This window comes from Jaculus jaculus, chromosome 12, assembly GCF_020740685.1.
Source record: "Jaculus jaculus isolate mJacJac1 chromosome 12, mJacJac1.mat.Y.cur, whole genome shotgun sequence".
In the NCBI taxonomy this organism is placed as follows: Eukaryota; Metazoa; Chordata; class Mammalia; order Rodentia; family Dipodidae; genus Jaculus; species Jaculus jaculus.
Window position 1 is genome coordinate 30,682,641 of NC_059113.1, and position 22,368 is coordinate 30,705,008.

General features: G+C 47.3%; 1 protein-coding gene across 1 annotated transcript in view; it reads right to left on the reverse strand.

Annotated features, from left to right (window-relative positions):
- The window catches only part of Alkbh5 (alkB homolog 5, RNA demethylase), a 29,798-nt gene extending 9,338 nt beyond the window's left edge, over positions 1-20,460 (reverse strand). The window contains exons 1-2 of the mRNA XM_004669039.2: positions 19,694-20,460; positions 7,159-7,239 (exon numbers count right to left, since the gene is read on the reverse strand). Coding sequence (XP_004669096.2) covers positions 7,159-7,239; positions 19,694-20,460 — 848 coding nt within the window. The remainder of the gene's footprint in view (positions 1-7,158; positions 7,240-19,693) is intronic.
- Positions 20,461-22,368: the final 1,908 nt, after the last annotated feature.

A 22,368-nucleotide genomic window follows, 5' to 3' on the forward strand; every position in this document is an offset into this window, starting at 1 on the left:
ACCTAGTTCATTGGACAGTGCCAACCTCAGGAATATAAGTGCTACAGGCCCTAACCTTCCCTTGAGACCAACAATTCGCTGCTAAGCCCACCCATTTTTCTGACTTAAAAAGAATTCCAGATGCATATGCCACCCTGTGTCTGGCTTTATGTGGGTACTACAGAATGGAACCCAGGTTGTTAGGCTTTACAAGCAAGCTCCTTTGACCATAGAGCCATGCCTCCAGCCCAACTTTTCTGAGTTCTAACTCAAAACACATAATCTTTTCTTTGGGTGCTGGCTGAAATTCTAAACATGCCCCTGACATTCTGGGGCTTTTCTACTGTTTTCCCAATAAATAAACCTTTGCCAACTCAAAAAGACTTCTGAGCTGGGCATGGTGGCACACGCCTTTAATCCCAGCACTTGGGAGGCAGAGGTAGGAAGATCGCCATGAGTTAGAGGCCATACTGAGACTCCATAGTGAATTCCAGGTCAGCCTGGGCTAGAGTGAGACCCTACCTTGAAAAGCCAAAAAACAAAAAAAAAAAAAAAAAAAAGACTTCTGAGGCCAGGTGTGGTGGCACATGCCTTTAATCCCAGCATTCAGGAGGCAGAGGTAGGAGGAACGCCATGAGTTTGACACCCTGAGACTACATACTGAATTCCAGGTCAGCTTGGGCAAGTGTAGACCCTACTTTGGAAAAACAAGCAAACAAACAAACAAAAAAACAGATTTCCAAGGGCCTGAAAGCCATCTCTTAAGGAACAGTGGTAACCCAGGGCTTTCCTCCTTCTATTCCTGATGTGCACTGGTCTCCTAACCTTCCCTGCTTTACAGTTTATGAACATACCATTTCTGCTTGGCCATAGTTTCTAGCTTAGGAGCCAGATATAATAAGCCTGTCTTGATCCTCCCACTAAGATGGCCCTAAGTATTTTTGTTTGTTTGTTTTCTTTGTTGATGAGCTCCTCCTCACCCAGAGGACATATTCTGTCTTTTCTACCAGTGCCCCCTCTAGTTTGTGATACAATGGTATGAAAACATCGGAAACACCAAGGGTGTCTTGTGGTGTCTACCTTGGATGCCTCGATATTTCTAAGCCAGAAATTCCTGGTCAAAGATCATTCCTAGCAGCTTACTTCCTGCCTGAGCCCCTTTCCAAACAGAATCCACATCACCTATTCTCAAAGTTAATGTGTGAGTGTTTGGCAGATAGCCAGGTTCTCCAGGGGGCAGAGGGCAGCAGGCTGTATGCCAGGGAATCATACAAACTGGAACTATGGCCATGAACTGACTGCTTCACCCCCGAAGTTAGTTATATACCACTACTTTAAATCTTTAGTCATACCTCAAAAAGGTTAGGTCTAGCTTCCGTAGCAGAGGTACAAATGACTACAAAGAAAATACATGTACTGGGGAGCTTATGGTTAGTGAAAGTACAGCTACATCCAGGGATATTGGGAGATACAAGGACCTCAAGCAGACTAGCTACTGCTTTACTCCACTGTAAGGTAGTCCTCTGGATACTCAAAACTCACCAATCAGCTCTCTGCTTGCAGAGGCAAGCAAGCCCTTGTATATCTGAGGTCACTACAATGACATATGGGAGTAGGGCAAGAGCTGGGGTTCTCCATTGTGCAAACCACAAAGGGACCACAAGACCCAACATGAGGAAAACCCAGATTTAAGGTCTCACACAACCATTTACTGATTATAACCCCAAACATAAATTGGTTTAAAGCTTGAGGACCCCATTTCAAGATAAGCCCTTAAACGTCACTTCTGGCCACCTAGTGGAAGACAAGGGCATTGTGTATAAGGATCCAAGACAATTCATATCCAAAGGAGCCACATTTTGTTTAGCCAGAAAGTACTTGGCAGCTATCCATTCACTATGAGATCCCTTGAAAGATCTTGCCAGCACTGATTGACCTAAGCTGGTATCAGAGTTATCAAGCCTTCCCTCAAGCAACCTGTGTCATCTTAATCTAAACTTAAGAAGAAGGCAGGACTGGCTCTAACCCACTCTGCATGTAAGGAGCAGGCCAGGCTCAATGCCCAGACTCAACCTACTAGAACTTCGCTTCACTAGAAGACAGCTAATTAGCCAGCTCTGACCTCTAGGCCCAAGTTAGGGTACTCTTCAATTTGTCTTAGCGTATCACTGTCCAAGATAAGCCCCCATGGCTACTCTGGAACTGCTCCTTGGTAGCCTGGAATCATTCTTTTTCATACGCCAATTGATACATCTGAGAATACTAGACACTAGGAGAACAGGGATCGTCTTACCCTCTTCCCTAAACCCAAACATGAACTTGGAAAATCATAATGGTCAAGTGTATGGGCTTTGACAACATAAAATAGAAGTGCAAGCTAAGGGGCTACAGATGTGTAATGTGTCCTGTATGTCAGAATGGTCAACACCTGGGCCTTGAAGGAGAAACTAGGATGACCCTTCAGTGTGTACAAATAAATCATTGAGAGAGCAATAATGATCAACATGTTAGATGGGAGGGGGCTTCCCAATAGAGGCCACATTATTAGAGCCCAGAACACAAGTTCATTAAGTATACTGGGATATGCAGGTACTTTAAAGTAGGCAGTGGAGGACTAGAAGATGAATGGAAGAATACCTAAAGACTAGGCGGGATGCTTGGATAGCATCAAAAAATGCAAGAAAGACACCTGTGTCTCCCTTTGGACCCCTGGGTTGGGTTTCTACAGCTGGGCACTTCCCTAGCTTGGCTACTTAGCTCTTTCCAGTTCCTTCTCACCGAGGATCTCTGCTTCTGTCCTCCCTGATGAACATATAGACCTATTTAAGGCAGGTGGTCAAAGGGCCTTGTCACCCACAACAGCCATTACCAAGGTCAGGACACTGTTAGGGTCCAGCCAGGCTTGTGGGGAAATCCTAGCTGTACTGAGGTGCATCTACCTCAACCAGCTGGACAGCTAGGAATGGGAGCCATCATACAAGCAAGAAGCAGCTGTAAGACTGACTACAAAGTCCAATATGGCAAAGATTTACCCAGGAAAGGCTATTGGGGACAACTGGAAGGGAACACTTGAGAAGTTACTGCTCTATGAGTTCCACTATACATTCCTGGCTTGGGTAGGCCACATGTCCCTAGATCAGCTGAAGGCACCACGGTACAGCCTGACAAGAATGATTAGAAGGAGAGGCCAAAAGGAAGCTACTCTCTGGATTTCATTACTTCTGAGGCATGGGCTGGGAAAACCAGGAAAAGAAACTAGAAAGGCAAATAAACAGGGTGTGTTGGTGGCTCACTCCCGTAACCCAGCACTTGGGAGGCTGAGGTAAGGAGGACTATCTTGTATTTGAGACCAGCCTCAAATAAGAGTGAGCTCCAGGGCTGGAGGGATGGCTTAGCAGTTAAGGCATTTGCATGCAAAGCCAAAGGACCCAAGTTTGATTCCCCAGGGCCCACATTAGCCAGATGCACAAAAGGGCACACATGTCTGAGGTTCATCTGCAATGGCTGAAGGCCATTCTCTCTCTCCCTTTCTCTGCCAAATAAATAAATAAATAAAAATAGAATATATGTATTTTTTAAAGTTCCAGGTTAATCTAGGAGTGAGTCCCTGCCTTAAACCCCCCCCCCCACTACCACCAACAATAAAAAAAGGAAATCAAAACCTTTAAAGTGCTTTCTGTCCTCCTTCCCATCTTCCCTCTCCTACACTGGGTTTCAGTTTACAAAAACCTTCTTGCTTGAGCTGGGTGTGGTGGCGCATGCCTTTAATCCCAGTGCTTGGGAGGCAGAGGTGGGAGGATTGCCATGAGTTCAAGGCCACTCTGAGACTACATAGTGAGTTCCAGGTGCCTGGACTAAGAGGGAGATCCTACATGGGGGGGGGGGGGGAGGGGATCATCTTGCCTCAGCCTCTCAAGTGCTGGGATTATAGTTGTCAACTACCTATAAATCCAAGGTGATCCAAATAGTTACGAGTTCCCACATGTGTATGTTACTATGTACATAGGACCATCATCTCCCTAGGTCTGAATCATATGCACACTACTTACTGACAGCAAAACAAACTCAAATATTTTTGTTTTCTGAGGTAGGGTCTTGCTTGTCTCAGGGTGGCCTTGAACTCACACTGAGTTGAAAAGATGACAAGTTGATCCAGGTATGGTGTTGCATGCCTTTAATCCTAGCACTCAGGAGGCAGAGGTAGGAGAAGGATCACCATGAGTTCGAGGCCACCCTGAGACTACATAGTGAATTCCAGGTCAGCCTGGACTAGTGAGACCCTACCTCGAAAAACAAAAACAAACAAACAAAAAAAGATGTCAAGTTGAAAAACATTCACACTAACATTTCCCAATGACTAAAGCTGAACAGTTTGAATATAACCTTGAGTCCATACTGATATGAACAGATAGTTGAATAGAGAATAAACAAATCTGTTATGCAAAGAAGGTTGAATAATTCATATGGATATTCCCTCCCCTCAACCTTTAAAGGAGGTAAATGCCTTTCCTTGGTTTATTTATACATAGCTATGTGTACACACACAAAAATTCTTTTGTGTTTTTTTTTTTTTTTTTTTTGAGGTAGGGTCTCACTCTAGCCCAGGCTGATCTGGAATTCACTAGTCTCAAGGTGTCCTCAAAATCAAGGTGATCCTCCTACCTCTGCCTCCTGAGTGCTGGGATCAAAGGTGTGTGCCACCATACCCAGCTCAAAAAAAATTTTTTTTATCCGAGGCAGGGTCCCACTCTTGCCCAGACTGACCTGGAACTTATTATGTAGTCCAAACTGGCCTCAAACCCACAGAGATTGTCCCATGTCCTCAGCCTTCCTAGTGATGGGATTATAAGCATAAGCAATTGTGCCTGACTTTTTTTTTTTTTTTTTTGAGACAGGGTTTCATGTAGTCTAGCCTAGCCTTGAATTTATTATGTAGCTCAAGACAGCCTTTAACTTCCAATTTTCCTCTGTATCTCTAGCCTATACTGCATTCTAGGAGAACAGAGACTGAATATCATGTCATAATAACTATGCCTATCTCCAAGTTCCCAGGACCAGAGCTCCACAGTGACAGCAAAGAAAAAGGCCATCATAACATTAACCAGAAATGTCTTTGCTGGGATTACAGGGATATGTTACCATACCTGACTGTTGGTGGTTGTAAAGAGATAGGAGGAGTGTGTCCCTATATTGCTCAGGCCTAATAATCCTGACCCCAAGGGATTCTCCTGCCTCAGCCTCCCCAGTTACAAGCAACAGTGTTTGGCTATACTCTTTAAGTGAGCTATGCATGGATAGGAAGAATATTAATTTTACAATGGAAAAATCTGACCACGGCACCAGCCAGATACTATCAATGCTGCCAACCTGTATTCAAAAGTTTCTTTCTTTCCTCTTTTGTTTTTGAGGTAGTATCTCACTGTAGCCCGGCCTGAACTGGAACTCACTGTGGAGCACAAGCTGGCCTTTAACTCATAGCAATCCTCCAACCTCAGTCTCCCATAGCGCTGAGATTAAAGGCATGAGCCACCACGTCCAGCTATAGCATATACTTTTGGCATATGTTAAAAACAGCACTTCTTGACTGGAGTACTGAGTAACACCTTGATCACAACTTCCAAGGCTCAGGGTCTAATGCAGAAGAGGTGACGGAAAGAATGTAAGATCCAAAAGAAGGGTAGGACTCCTTACAACGTGCTCCCTCCAGACATTAAATGGCATGGATATCCATGACCTCATAGTGCCTGACACTACCTACACAAGACCATCATAAGAGGAGGAAAAGATCATGACACCAAAATGAGAGACTGATCGAGATGGGGAAGGGATAGGATGAAAAATGGAATTTCAAAGGGGAAAGTGGGGGGGGGAGGGAGGGTATTACAATGGAGTATTTTTTATAATCATGGAAAATTTTCATAAAAATTGAGAAAAAAAATAGCACTTGGGGTTTGTGTGTCTGTGTGTGTATGTGCATGTATGTATGTATGTATATATGATGCATATATGCATGCATGCATGCACTATTTATTTATTGAAGAGGTAGGGTCTCAAGCTGGGCATGGTGGCATATGCCTTTAATACCAGCACTTGGAAGGCAGAGGTAGGAGGACTGCCAAGAGTTCAAGGCCACCCTGAGACTACCTGGTGAACTCCAGGTCAGCCTGAGCTAAAATGAGACCCTACATAGACCCCCCCCCCAAAAAAAAGCTATTTCCAAAAAAAAGTTCACTTAAATGTTAAAGCAAACAAAAAAGATAGTAAACAGTACACCTCCTGATCAAGGGTAGCTTCAGTCTATATCCTGGCTTGCTTTGTTCAAGAACTTTTTAAGTTTCTCTATGTGGCCCAGACTGTATTCAAAGTCTCAATCATCCTACCTTAGCCTTCTGAGTGCCGAGATTAGAGGCATAAGCCATTGTGGCCAGCTAAAAGAAGCTAGGTTATTGATTTCAGTCAGTATGTCCCTGAGCCCCCTTCACAAAAGGCAAACAGTCACTGCTATGAGCCAGCTATTTAAATACTGCATCCTAGCCTCCCACTCTTGTCTCTTCTGCTCACTTCCTGCTCCTCCCAGAGATGGAAACCCAGAAATTTTTTAGACAAGCTACTAAGGCACAGTAAAAATCAGTATGAAAGCACGTGTGACAAATCAGGAGAGAGAGCAAGGAGTTGAAAAAGTGCTCTCCTCATTTTGTTGCAAGCCTTTGCAAGCAGAAGCATGTGCCTTTGCTCCACACTAAACTTCCTAGCTGAACAAAGCACTTAAAATTAGGACTGGAAAGATGGCTTAGTGGTCAAGGAGCTTGCCTATGGAGCCTAAGGACCCAGGTTCAATTCCCCCATATTCATGTAATCCAGGTGCACAAGGTGGTGCATGTGTCTGGAGTTTGTTTGCAGTGGCTAGAGGCCCTGGCATGCTCATTCTCTCTACTTGCTTCTTCCCCTCTCTGTCTCAAATAAATTCCCCAGTACTCACAATAAAGCCAGATGCATAAAGAGACCCTTGGTATATTCATTCTCACTTTCTCTTTCTCTCCCTCTCAAACAAATATAAAAACTATATATAAGAGACCTTACAGATTTTACCTTGGAATGCTAGGAGTAAACAGTGAGTTCTAAGGGAATTCAGATCGGCCTGCAGGTAGAGCAGAGCACTCCAGACGCAGTGGCACTTACTTCCTGAGGATGATGACTGCGCGGCGCTCCTTGATGTCCTGAGGCCTTATGCAGTGAGTGATTTCATCAGCAGCATACCCACTGGAAAAAAAAAAAAAAAAACAAAAAAAACAGAACATATCACCAGGAAGGGCAAAGACAACCAAAGTTCCTGGGGACAGGAAGAGGACCAAGTCTTATGGCTGCCCTCTGAGAAAGGTTCCAGGAACTACATGGAAGAGAAATACCTTTTTTTTTTGGGGGGGGAGGGGGTTTCGAGGTAGGGTCTCACTCTAGTCCAGACTGACCTGGAATTCAGTATGTATTCTCAGGATGGCTTTGAGCTCGTGGTGATCCTCCTACCTCTGCCTCCCCAGTGCTAGGATTAAAGGTGTGTGCCACCATGCCCAGCCTTTGAGAAAGCCATGTTTAAGCTCTAAAAAACTTTTTCCTGGAAGTGGGACATGTTCATGCCTTTAACCCCAGCATTCAGGTGGCTGAGGTAGGACAGATTTAGCTACAGAGTGAGTTCAGGTCTGCCTGGGCTAGAGTGAGGCCTTACCTTGAAAAAAAAAACAAAAACCCTTAAGTTCTAGCTATAATGTACCAAAAAGTTTCTCATTTATTGTACATACACACACATACACACACTCCCACCCTCTATACACACATACAAAAGAAGATTCTTCCCAGAAGCAACTCAAGGAAAATCCTAGCATAAAGCACCAAAGACCCACTGGTCTCTCAAGGCAGACGGCAAAGCAGCACTCTCGCTACACAGGCCAGAAACCCTTCTTGCTTTCTTATCAAGAATCATTAGGGCTGAGTTGTATTTCAAAGGTGCAGCAAGTATTGCCCAGCAGATTTGAGTTCTTTACATAAAAACAAAGAGGGGCCAGGCATGGTGGTAAACGCCTTTAATCCCAGCACTTGGGAGGCACAAGTAAGAAGATCACCATGAGTGCAAGGCCACCCTGAGACTACATAGTGAATTCCAGGTCAGCCTGGACTAGAGTGAGACCCTACCTTGAAAAAACAAAAACAAACAAAAAAAAGAGGCCCCAAGAAGGCAGAGCTTTAGAGGGTCAACAGGCAACTGTAGTGAGGATGGGAGTCCTTGATGGGGAAGCAAAGAATGGAACTTCTCCCTCCTTTTCAGCATGCAGAGGAAGCCAAGGCAATGCTGACAGTTCTGAGTCACAGGGAGAACTGGGACCGCCAAGTTCCAAATTTATCCAGAATTTATCTACTTGGAAAAAAGCTTTCAAACGCATCCTCTGGGATCCAAAATCTTAGAGACAGCTGTGTTTGGGGTATTTTAAGAATTTCCATCACATTCAGATTTCTACTTTCAATAAGTTACAGAATTTTAAAACTGCTCACAGGCCAATGAATGTGAGTCTGCATGACTGTCCTCTTCTCAGCTGGCACCCTTCTGCTTTGGAACTCTGGAAACAATTCTGATTCCTGAACTCTCTCCCCCAACCCCACATACTCTCAAATGGGAGCACAGCACACAAGAGCCACTCCTTACCCTAAATTCCTGTTAGGGAGTTGACTTGGGTTCAAACTACTTTATCAATTACTAGCTGAGCCTAAAATTTCTTCAACTGCAGTAAGATTAGTAGGTTCTTCATTTTGTTCGGTTTTATAACAAGTATTCATTTGTCTTTACTAAAGGCTACAAGATTTTAGGGGCTGGAAAGATGGCTCAGTAGATAAAGTACTTGCTAATCAAAGTGGAAGGCAAGGACTGCCTCCTGCAAGTTGTCCTAGCCTCCACACTTCTGTGTGCCTGCCTGCACTTACACACATACCAAAGAGGAGAATAAGACTACGAGATTTTAGAAGGCAGACATCACCTCCTCCCTTCTAGGCAGAGTAAGAGTTACAACACTTACATGATTTGACACCCTGAAAAGGGGCAGTGAAGTCTACTAGCTAGAAGCTAGATAATTCGGGTGCCTGGCATCCTACTGCCATCTGTTAAGCATGTGACACAGGCAGAGGGACTGCACCACCTGGGACGAGCCAGCCTTGGGTTCAGCACCTGCCAAGGAAGATACACAACCTGGGATCCCCTTAGGGATCTTTACTAGCAGAAGACTTCTGGCCCCATTCACAGGGCTAGGAACTAGCTCTAGGTCTCATTTTACGTTCCTATTGTAATTTTAAAAAATATATATTGGCGAGAAGGAGAGAAAGAGTGAGCATGGGTGTGCCAGGGCCTCTTGCCACTGCAAATGAACTCCAGACACATGTACCACATTGTCCATCTGACTTAATATGGACTAGGGTTAGTCAGGCCAGCAGGCTTTGCAAGAAAGTACTTTACACAGCAGAAGCATCTCTCCAGCCCATCTAAAATAAAAATAAAAACAAAGTTCACTCTGTAACCCAGGCAGGCCTGGAATGGCCTCTAATCCATGGTGATTCTCTTGCCTCAGCCTCCCCAAATGCTGGGTAATAAACATGATCCACCAATCCCAGCTCATCCCATGTTCATCTACATTAGTGACTAGAGGCCTGGGTTGCATAATATAGTACCACATACTGCATATATCCAAGTTTTACCAAAAGAACTGAGTCCAAAGACATTTCAAAGGCCTGAATCTGCAGTGCAAACTAAAGGCAATGTTCCCTGCTGTTAACAAGTATAACCAATTGTTTGACTTGGCTATAAAAAAGACCAAGGGCCCTGACTTCTCATCTCCAAGTTCTCTTAATGTAGCTCTGGAGCAAATCCAGATGTTTATAATAAAAGCCTGGCTGCTCCCGTACTCCTTACCCTCACCCTGCAAACGGCTGCAGAACAAACAGCCATGGCATGTTCCTGCCCTAAGTCCCAGACCTAAGAGCTAGTATAAATGTGGGGCTACACAGAACCACAGAAATGGCCTAGATACACTAACCCTACTTGGAGGGCTCATCAGTACTGGTATTCTAAAACTTTATGGTAGCTAGCTATGACAGTCCAAATTGTTCCTCACAGTACTGAGCTCCTTTGGGAGAGGGAACTCCCAAGTTCTTTGTTTTCCGGTTTTTCAAGGTAGGGTCTCACTCTAGCCCAGGCTGACCTGGAGTTCACCCTGTAGTCTCAGGGTGGCCTGAACTCATGGCGATCCTCCTACCTCTCCCTCCCAAGTGTTGGGATCAAAGGTACCACCACACCAGGGTTGGGAATTCCCAAATTCTAAAAGAAGCACTCTCCTACCAGGCATGGCGACACACCTTTGATCCCAACACTTGGGAGGAAAAGGTAGGAGGATCGCCATGAGTTCAGGCCACCCTGAGACTACAGGGTGAACTCCAGGTCAGCCTGGGCTAGAGTGAGAGCCTACCTTGGGGAAAAAACCAAACCAAACCAAACCAAAACAAAACAAAAAAAAAACCACTCTCCTGGCTTAATTTTAGCAGAAAGTGCCCAGCAGAGGCCACAAGAGTGTCATTTACTGTTAAGAAACCTGCTTGCTAACAAAAGACACTGGAAGTCTCACTTTGCCAGCTTGAAACTTAATATGCCCTGGGCCCAGCCCTACCCTTTACAAGAAGGAAAGTTCCAGGGCCTCCTGCTCTTGTTTTCACAGGGAAAAGGAGGAAATAGCAGGTGCTGTACAGTCAGCCTGTTCCCTGTCCAGGCTGAGCTTTCATACCCAGCAGTTAACAAGCACCAAGAATGCTAGCACCTAGCCTGATCAGTCACCAACCCTATACCTTAAAAGTAACTTCAGAAAACTGACCTATGACACATGGCCTATGAAAATTATCTCCTCCCTGTAAGACAAAACTTTTCAAAGACCTTACTCAACTCTGCACATAGAGGGAGGAGGGAAAACATGCACATTAATATTCTATACCAAAGTATTTTATCACTTCAGATCCGCAGTTCCATTACCTGCTTAACAGGGATTGTAAGCAAACCTTTCCTCAGATGATTATATGCAAATTAAACAAATCTGAAAAACTATTTATAAGGGGGGCTAGAGAGATGACTTAGCAGTTAAGCGCTTGCCTATGAAGCCTAAGGACCCCGATTCGAGGCTCGATTCCCCAGGACCCATGTTAGCAGTGGCTGGAGGCCCTGGCGCGCCCATTCTCTCTCTCTACCTCTGCCTCTTTCTCTGTCACTCTAAAATAAATAACCAAAAAAAAAAAAATTAGAAAAAACTATTTATAAGGGATTACTGTATATGACTACACATCTCCTCTGGGGACACTTATGGAGACTAGAGTTAGTAAGAAACATTTCCAATATATCTACCATTTTCCACCTGCCCCAATGCCCTAAGCCAGGGCAAACCGAAGATGAAAGAACTGGACAAGGTCATAGGTCTGGTACCAGCCTCCCTTTGGCAGAGGCTACCTTCCCTGGGCAGCCCCCTTGTTCTTGCCTAACCACTGATAGACCTGCAGAGCTGAAAAGTTTAGGGTTTGGGGGAGCAGTAGTCATTTGGACACAGAGGCAGGATTATGAACTCAAGCTCAACTTACCTACCAGATCTGACCCTCCAGAAGATATAGCTTAACTTTATAAGAAGTCCTATGGCTTTTCTGGATCTGAAAGGAAGGTAACCCTGAGGCACCCCAACCTACACATTTATCAAGGTACATACAGATAGTAGCTGAACATAGAAGACAACTTATGTCCAGAGACACCTTTAGCTAACTTCAAGCATTCTGCAGTGACAGAGATTCAATACTCTCTACCAAGTCTAAGGCATTGTTGGCTTCATTCTGCCCAAGAGAAAAAACTGAGGCCCATAAAGATTAATTGCTCACAGTCAAACAGTGAAAGTGATGATTCGGGAACTTCCACCAAATTTGTCATCAAGCTTTTCAGTTTTGGTATTGGAGTGTAATAGGTAACAAGGGTAAGCAGAAAAGCCCATCTGTGTTTCCTGGTAACAAGGTTTAACTTGTCCTGGGCCTTTTGCTTGCCTCACCGAAGGACACAGGAATAAGGGGGAAGGAGAAAAGTTGGGGGAACTAGGAAGGAAAGGAAATAAGGGACAGAGGGGATGAGAGGAGAAACGGAAAAAGGGAGAAAGACTATAAACTGCAAACATGTGACTAAAGACCTATCTGCCCTACTTTCCCAAATATTTTAAGCCAGAAAGCTAAATTTTGCTTTCAGCCAGCTGAATAAGATCAATCCTTAGCTTCAAACTGGGATGCTCACCCCAGAAGTCAAAAGCTAAGCTCACCAGGGCACAATGGATGACTAGGCAAAGTATAGTCGTCTCCAGACTGATGGCCTTGTCTCCAGGCACGAGCATGAAGTAGTGATTAAAGGGAGAAGTAAACAGCCTTGAAGTGATTATCATTTTTTGTTTTCCCCACACAATAAGAATTTGACAATTTTTATACATGTATAGAATGTATTTTGGCCATAATACCCATGCATTACCTTCTCTTGCCCCCTTTTCCTTTCCCTTCATTAAACACCACCTTCTTCCCAACAAGTAAATGAAGTGATTATTCTAACTAGCCCAACTGGAGTCTATTCTAATCTGTCCCATTCACCTTACAGAGATAGTAGAAATGTGGTATGAACTGACATGTAAAATGTATTTTCAGCCAGGCGTTATGGTGCAGACCTTTAATCCCAGTACTCGGGAGGCAGAGGTAGAGGATCACTGTGAGTTCAAGGCCACCCTGAGACTATATAGTGTATTCCAGGTCAGCCTGGACTAGAGTGAGACCCTACCTCAAAAAAAAAAAAAATTATTAAAAAATATATACACACACACACACAAATGAAATTATACATATGTGTGTATATACATATATATATATTGAAAGAGAGACGGGGGGGGGGGGGGCTGGAGAGATGGCGTAGCAGTTAAGTGCTTGCCTGTGAAGCCTAAGGACCCTGGTTCAAGGCTCGGTTCCCCAGGTCCCACGTTAGCCAGATGCACAAGGGGGCGCATGCGTCTGGAGTTCGTTTGCAGAGGCTGGAAGCCCTGGCGCGCCCATTCTCTCTCTCTGCCTCTATCTGTCTTTCTCTCTGTGTCTGTCGCTCTCAAATAAATAAATTAAAAAAAAAAAAAAAGAAAGAGAGACGGGGGAAGAAGGGAGAGGGGAAGGAAAGGGAGGGAGAGAGATAGATATGGCTCAGCAGTTGCCAGCCTGGGTTCAATTACCCAGTAACCACATTAAGTCAGATGCACAAAATGGCGCAGGTGTCTGGAGTTTGTTTGCAGTGTTGGGAGGCCCTGGCACACTCATACAAATTTGCAAACTTCTAAATTTTTTTTCTAGAGAACAGCATAAAAATAGGGAGAGGGGGAAATCAAGACCAAATATGAAAAGGTTACCAAAAACAAAACAGGTCATGGTGGCACATGCCTTTAATCCCAGCACTTAGGAGGATCACTGTGAGTTCAAGGCCAGCCTGAGACTACTGAGTGAATTCCAGGTCAGCCTGGGCTATTAGTGAGACCCTACATAAAGAAAAAATAATAATAATAATTCCAAGCTGGGTTCACAAAAGAATGTAAAAAGCTTCCAGAAATGTCTGTGAAGCCTTGTTTTTTTTTGGTGGGGAAAAGCGGTTTATTTTGGCTTACAGGCTCGAGGGGAAGCTCCATGATGGCAGGGGAAAACAATGGCATGAGCAGAGGGTGGACATCACCCCTGGCCAACATAAGGTGGACCACAGCAACAGGAGGGTGTGCCGAACACTGTGTGAAGCCTTGTTTTAAATGTACAGGTTTAAGCATTGAGTCAATTGTTTGCCATGAACCAAAATCCCTCCTGACCACTACTGAACATAAAATCTATTCCTGCTCATTGCCTTGGACAAATACAGACACTACTGCCACTAAACAAAGACTCAGAAAACTGCTAGAGTCCACCTACATCTGCAGAGAACCACTATTTTCACCAGGACTTCTTTTTCTAATCTGTAGCCCTACTCATCTCTGGGCTGTGATTTTAAAGTAAGGGAGGGCTGAAGAGATCTTAGCAGATAAGGCACTTGCCTGCAAAACCAAGGGACCTAGGTATGATTCCCCGGGACCCATGTTAGCTAGATGCACAAGGTGGCGCATGTGTCTGGAGTTCATCTGCAGTGGCTAGAGGCCCTGGCGCGCCCTTCTCTTATCTCCCACTCCCTCCCTCTCTGCTTCTTTCTCTCAGTTTCAAATAAATAAATAAAAATAAAATATTTGAAAAAAAAATAAAGTGAAAACACTGCCTCTTACCTGCTTCCATGCAAGAATTGATGTGTGTCACTCTTAATAGGCAGGATACCAAGCAAATAGTGCTAAGTGAACAGATGCTAGAAAATTCAAATTGATGGGTGTGTTCAGAACTGTAGAGCAATAGCATTTAACTGGGGATGATGCTGTTTTGTGACTCTTACCTCGGAGGACATGTAGCAATGTCTTGAGACATTATTAGTTTTCATAAAAAGTCCTGCCAGTTTTCATAAAAAGTCCTGCCCCTAGGGGCTGGAAAGATGACTTGGGGGTTCAAGGTGCTTACTTGCAAGCCTATCTGTTCCTTGTGTTTCTTTCCAAAGTCACTCACATATGCTGGATGCAAAAAGTAGAGCAAGCATCTGGCAATTGTTTTATAGCACCAAGAGGCCCTAGAATTTGTGCACACGTATGCAAATAAGTGAAAAACAATTTTTTAAATGCTACTAGCATCTCGCATAAAGGGGCCAAGGATGTGCCTACATTTTCTAAACACATAAGCAAGCCCACCCACTGAACAACTGGCAAGCTCCAAGAATCAACAATAACAGTTCAGAAACCCTGATCTAGATTTTCACCAGGGCCTCTCTCCCACTCTGACACACACCAAAGCCTAGTACATACAGGACTACATCTGCCTCACATCAACATCCACCAACTCCCCTTTACCAATGGCTATGTGCACTACTGCTGCAGCACCCAAGCCTTGGCTGTTGTGTGCTTCAGCACTCTTTGGCTAACTCCTAGTCATCCCTCATGTTCTAGACTTACTTCCTCCCTAAGAACTTCCAACACTATACAATGAGAAAGAAGGGTAAGATACCCCTTCGGAATGCTTTTGCAATTACCTTCCTGGGCTGTTTCTAGCCACCTGGTCTAAGGCCACCACCAAGTTTGAACTACATGAAGATTAGAGACAAAGTTTCAAGATCCACCAAATGAACAAGGGCTCATTAAGTGGCTGTAAAAGCATTTGAGTGTCAATCCTGCTTCAGGCTCTATTACACACCAAGTTGCCATATTTAATTCTAATAGGCTTCAAAAGGTGGCATCAATTCCCATTCTACAGCTAAGAAGGCCCAGCTGAATATATGATTCACTCAGGAGGTTAAAGCAGGATTTCTGTGAACTGAGCTAGAGATCCTGTCAATAAAGAAATCTAGAGCTGGATCCAAAGCCTGGTGGAGGACATGGTTGGGTCTCCCACAATAATTCTGCAGACAAGCCTGAGCCCAGGATCAGAAGGTACTGGGAAAGTTTTAGGACTTTACTACTGGTAAGGAGAAAATGAGGACTTTCCTCATGATGCAATCCGTTGTTGATCACAAACAGACCTGCACATGAAGAATTTGAAACTTCTGGGGCTGAGGAGACCCCTTACCAGTTAAAGGTGCTTGCTAGCAAAGCCTGCTGGTCCATGTTCAATTCCCCAGTACCCACATTAAACCAGATACACAAAGTGATGCATGCATCTGAGTTTGCAACAGCAGGAGGCCCTGGCCATATTCTTCTCTAAATTGGTCTCCTTGCAAAACATTTTTTCAAAATATTTGAAGCTCCCTAGTGTGGTGGTGCATGTCTTTAATCCCTGCACTTTGGAGGCAGAGGTAGGAGGATGACTGTGAGCACTCACCACTCAAGCTAGAGTACCTGAGTTTGACTCCACATAAAAAGCTAGAAGCTGGGCTGGAGAGATGGCTTAGCGGTTAAGCGCTTGCCTGTGAAGCCTAAGGACCCCGGTTCGAGGCTCGGTTCCCCAGGTCCCACGTTAGCCAGATGCACAAGGGGGCGCATGCGTCTGGAGTTCATTTGCAGAGGCTGGAAGCCCTGGCGCGCCCATTCTCTCTCTTTCCCTCTATCTGTTTTTCTCTCTGTGTCTGTCGCTCTCAAATAAATAAATTAAAAATTAAAAAAAAAAAAGCTAGAAGCCATGGAAGATTTCTTTCTTCTTTTTTTTTTTTTTAATGTTTTGTTTATTTTTATTTATTTATTTGAGAGCAACAGACAGAGAAAGAGGCAGAGAGAGAGAGAGAGAGAGAGAATGGGCACGCGCCGGGCCCTCCAGCCACTGCGAACAAACTCCAGACTCGTGCCCCCCCTTGTGTATCTGGCTAACATGTGTCCTGGGGAATGGAGCCTCGAACTGGGGTCCTTAGGCTTCACAGGCAAGTGCTTAATCACTAAGCCATCTCTCCAGCCCTCTTCTTTTTTTTAAATAGTTTAATTTTATTTATTTATTTGACAGAGGAAGAGGGGGAGAGAGAATGGGTGCACCAGGGCTTCTAGCCACTGTAAACGAACTCCAGACGCGTGCGACCCCTTGTGCATCTAGCTAACGTGGGTCCTGGGGAATCGAACCTGGGTCCTTTGACTTTGCAGGCAAATGCCTTAACCACTAAGCCATCCCTCCAGCCCCCCATGGAGGATTTCTTTAATCACAGTAGTCTGATGGGGACAGCAAGACGACAGGCAGAGATAGAATTTCCTGAAAGCGTGTGGTGAACACATTGATAATCAAGAGCAAGAAATCCTGCCTCAAATGAGGTGGACAGGTGATCTGAAAGTTGTCCTCTGACCTCCACATGTGCAATGGCATGACCACATGTGTGCACACACAAATAAGATTATGAAACTTCTATGCGCCCATGGTGGCTTACACCTTTAATCCCAGCACTCAGTACTTGGTGGCTGAGGTAGGAGTTTGCTACCAGCCTAGGGCTATCTATAGAGCCAGTTCTAGGTTAGTCTGGGCTAGAATGAGACCCCATCTTAAAAACAAAAAAAAAAAAAACCCCTGGGATCAAGAGATGGCTCAGCACTTAAGGCACTTGCCTGTAAAGCCTAATGACCTGGGTTCAATTCTCTGGTACCCATGTAATGCCAGAGTCACTGAGTAGGGCATGCATCTGGAGTGCATTTGCAGTGGCTGGAGGCCCTGACACACCCATTCTGCCTCTCTTCTTGCAAATAAAAGGGGGGGGGCGTGGTACACACCTTTAATCCCTGCACTCAGTATGAGGATCACCATGAGTTCAAGGCCACCCTGAGATTACACAGGGAATTCCAGGTCAGCCTGGGCTAGATTGAGACCCTACCTCGAACCCCCCCCCCCCAAAAGAAACTTCTGCTGTTCAATCTAGGATTGTGCAAGTGTTGGGAGGTAAGCCTCAAAGTCACAAAATTTCCTTACTAAGCAGCCAGCTGATTACTGCTAAATCAGACAACCTAAAAAGTCTGACTGTAGAAAATTAATACCCCATTAAAACTAAGTGGGGGCCTGGGGAGATGGCTCAGTGGTTAAAGGAACTTACTTGCAAAACCTGCTGATCTGGGTTCTATTCCCCAGGCAGATAGGCATTTGTTTGCAGCAGCAAGAGACCCTAACACATGCATGCATGCACAAATAAAAATAAAATGGTCCCTTTTTGAGGACTTTTAAAATAATTTTGTTTTATTTTTATTTATTTGAGAGAGACAAGAGGACCAGGTGTGATAGTGCACTCCCCTTTAATCCCAGCGCTCAGGAAGCAGAGGTAGGAGGATCACCATGAGTTTGAGGCCACCTTGAGACTAGTGAATTCCAGGTCAACCTGGGCTGGAGTGAGACTACCTGGAAAAACCCAAATGAAAACACAAAAAGAGAAGAGGGGGCATGAGGTAGGCACACCAGGGCCTTCAGCCACTGCAAATGAACTCCAGATGGAGGTGTCACCTTGTGCATCTGGTTTACGTGGGTCCTGGGGAAACGAATCTGGGTCCTTTGGCTTTGTATGCAATGGCTTTAATGGCTAAGCCATCTATGACAAGTAATTAGTCCTTTAGGTTTCAGACCCAAAAGGGAGCCAAAGTGCTGCTTCTGCTACCAGCAACTTCCCAGGTTTCTATCAGGAGGACCTGAACACCTCATGGCTCTCCTGCCATCCCCAACATAGAGGTAGCCTCAGCTGCTCAGATCAAATGAGACCAGCTCTCATAAGAAGATTCCTGGGACTCTGCTTCTCCCCATGACTGTAACCTAGGTCACCAACTACACTGCAGAGGTTAAGCTACTCCCAACAAAACCCTACCTACCGTGTCTTGATCCTATAATTGTTCATGGGAAACCATGCCACTCTGAACAGCTGTAGACCTTGTAAATTTTGGGAGTTGGACATGGTAGCTCATGTCTTTAATCCCAGCACTTGAGAGACAAAGATAGGAGGAACTGAGTTTCCGGCCAGCCTGAGACTACATAGCCAGTTCCAGGTCAGCCTGGGCTAGACCAAGACCCTACCTTCAAAAACAACAACAACAAAAAGTTTGGAGTACTAAGTATATTAGGGTCACCTTCTTCACAGCTGGAAGGAGACAGACTCCAAATAAATTTTTTTATTTCATATAAACAGAGACAATATTTCAAGGATGAACTATTCAGTGGGCCAGGGCAATGAGCTAATTCCCAGTAGGCTCTGGGATCCCAAACAGGCAAAGAGCCATCTGCTTACAGAACCACAAGGCCAAATACCAGGTCAAGAGACCAGCTGTAGTTTGTTTTGGTGGATTCCAAGAACAGGTAATATGTTGGCACAAAGAGCTTATCCACAGCTAAGTGTGGATACTTACACTATTCCTGGCCAAACCACTGAAGCGTTCAACTCCAGGAAAGCCCTTCACTAGGAAGGCAGAGGTAGGAGGATCACCCTGAGTTCAAGGCCACCTGAGACTACATAGAGAATTTCAGGTCAACCTGGGCTAGAGCAAGACCCTACCTCAGAAAAACAAAATGCTCTCAGGAGCCTGTATTTTCCGTTAACAGTAAGACTTTTATATAGTAAGCATAGCTTTTTTTAGAGCTGGGGATCGGTTCGGTTGATAAAAGAGTGTCTAGTGTGCACAAAGTCCCAGTACTGTATAAACCAGACCTGGTGGCTCAGCAGGTAGAGGTGGAGAGAGGAGGAACATCAGTTCAAGGTCATCCGCCGGCTATATAATGAGCTTGAGATCAGCCTAGGTACAAAAGAGTCTGTCTCAAAAGAAGGGGAGGGAAAAAAAAAGTCCCAAGAACAGACTCCCATGCTAGGCTTCTGGAAAGGCTTCCCCTCTTAGACACATCCTCAGTTAAGCTGCTGTAACCACATCAGACCTGCTTTCACTCGCAGAATTCCACATGGTTCACGGACTTTTTTTCCTTGAGCTACGAGTTTTACACACACGCCCCTTCCTTCTCCCGCTCTCTTACAACCTACACACAGAAGGGTGGGTCAGCACACCCCCAAAAAGCACGGGCTCCCCCAGCTCCAGCTTCCGGGGACCCCGCTGGGTAGTTAGTTAAGGCGGCAAGGTGCAGGGCCCGCCCCGCCTCCCAGGTGGGTTACCTGAGCACAGTCACGCTGCCCCTGCGCACCGGAAGGGAAAGCACAGGTTCTGACACCCGGATGGGCTTGAACTGGAACTTGCAGCCGAAGGACAGCGCCGAGTCGCTGAAGAAGGACACCGACACGATGGGGCGCTCGAAGATGTGGATGGGGTCCACGTGAGAGACGATGCAGCCGCCGGGCTGGTAGTCGTTGATGACGGCGCTGTTGACGAAGCCTTCGGGGATGACGCGGTGCTCCACCAGTTTCTGGATCACCAGCTGGTGCACCCACTCGGGGATCTCGTCTACGTCTCCGGGCGGGTAGAGACGCTCCTGACCGGGCCCGCGCTTCTGCAGTTGGGCGCCGTACGTGTAACCCTCGCCGAAGAAGTACTTGTTGCGCAGCGGGGCCCGGTCCACGGTGTGCTCGTTGTACAGGCCCTTCTCGGCTCGGGACACCACCTCGTCGATGCGAGCCTCGATCTTGACGCACTCGTCCTGGCTGAAGAGGCGCATCTGCCGGATGCCGCTCTTCACCTTGCGCGCCTCCTCCTCTTTCTGCAACTGCTGCTCCTCGTAGTCGCTGCGCTCCGGGTCCGAGTCCTCCTGGTACTTGCGCTTGGTCCCCGGCGCCGGGTAAGGCTCGGCGGCGGCAGCGGCGGCGGCGGCAGCGGCAGCCACGGCGGCGGCGGCAGCGGCCTCCCGACTGCCGGCCTTGTAGTTGTCCCGGGACGTCATGGACTTGAGCTTCTCACGCAGGTCCGTGTAGCCGCTGGCGGCCGCCATGACCCCCCCCCTCCCGCCCGCCCGCCGCCGCCGCCGCCGCCGCCGCCACCCCTGCCCACGGACACAGCTCTAGGATCCTCGGTCCAGAACAGGGCAGCAGCCGGGCATGTCTCTCGGGGGGAAGGGGGGATGCGCGCCCGCGAGGGGGTCCAGGAACGAAGGGATGTGTGTGTGGTGGCGGTGGAGAGGGCAAAAGTCCTCAGTGCCCCGTCCCCATACGTGGAGCTGAAGACCCCGGCGAGCAGCGTCGAGGCTTTGGACCTCACAAGCGGCGGGTCATGCAACGGCGACGACGGGCCGGGCTTTCTCTTCTTCCACTTTCTCCACGTCCCGGAGGGTGGGGTGGGGGTGGGGGTGGTAGAAGCGCCGGCACTACCTCATGCCACGGAGAGCAGCGGCGGAGGCTCGGCCAGACGCCCGGGCCCCGGGGCCCGCACTTTAAAGCGCTCCTCCAAGACGTCACACGAAGCAGCCGCCCGACAGCCAACAGCGAGAGGATGGGGAGGGGGGATTTCTCCGCGCGCGCAGGCGCGCCGCCGCCGCCGCGCCGCGCACGGTGCGCATGCGCGTGCGAGCGGTCTTCTCCTCTTCCACCTCCCCCTTTCCCCCCGGTAAGCCCAAGAGGTCCCGGCGCAAGCGCACACCGGGAACCCCGCGTTCGTCGTCGGGCCGCCCTTCCCCCACCCGCCAAAGGGATTCGAGAGGGAACACCCTCAAAAAAAAAAAAAAAAAAAGCCAGCGACCTGCCTCTACGCCAAGCCGCCTCCGCACGGAAACGCTCCCCGCGGGGCTGGATGTGTGCTCGCGGCTTCCACGCTGCTGCTCGGCCGCGTCAAGGCATCGTGCGTACGCCCGTAAGACGCCTCAGTCCCCGGCGCGCAGTCACAGAGGGTGGGGTGGGGTGGGGTGGGGGATGGAGGGGTGGGGGGGGGGAGAACCGCCACAACCTAAGCCGCCCCGTGACCGCCCCCTCTGGCACTTCCACTTTTTTAATTGGACGGCCAGCCACGCGCTGGGCCGAGCGCACACTGGAGCTTCTGTGAGTCGGTTGGTAAATCACGTCTGTCAATCAGGCGGTCTCCTAGGCGACTGCGTCCATCACTTAATGAGCTTGAGGAGAGGCGCAAGGACCCCTGAAGGGCGAACGGGTGGCTAGATGAGTGCCTGAAAGGAGATCCCTGAAGGGAGGCGTCCACAGAGGAGGGGGGGGGAACTTCTCCAACTGAGCGACCGAGACCCTCCCTCGAGCCCTGGCTGTGGAACAGGCGGCGGCAGACACAGCAGCTTGGGCGACGCCGTTGTTGGGTCGTCGCCACCGGCCCCTCCCTCCCTCCTTCCCTCCACGGGCGGACGTTCCACTAGTCACGTTCCGGAGCGGGGGACACGTGCGCGGCCACGGGCGCGCGCCAGCGGCCAGACGTAGCGTATCTCCTCCCCCACTCCCCGGCCGGTAGTTGGGTGGAGACGCCCCGTCTAGGGAGAGACTTCTAGACTCTAGTGTCCAACGCACACGCTTACCACGGCTGATGTTTACTTGACTGTTCAAAAAAGTTTGCGGAGGGCTGGAGCAGTGGCTCGGCGGCTAAGGCGCTTGCCTGCAAAGCCGAAGGACCGGAGGTCGATTCCCCAAGTACCCCCTTAAAGCCAGATGTACAAAGTGACGCATGCATCTGGATTTCATTTGCAATGGCTCGAAGCCCTGGTGTGCCTGTTCTCTCCGTCTCTCTTTTAACCTCTCTCTGCTTGCAAATAAAATAATAAATATTTTGTAAAGTTTGCAGAGACAGTACGATTGTCCACAAGCTGGAGGCCGGTCTGGACTGAGAACAAGGAGTGGAGGCAGGCGGGGACTCCCCAACAAAGGGGAGCTTCTTGTTCTACATCCTTTTCAACACACCGAGCCCGGTC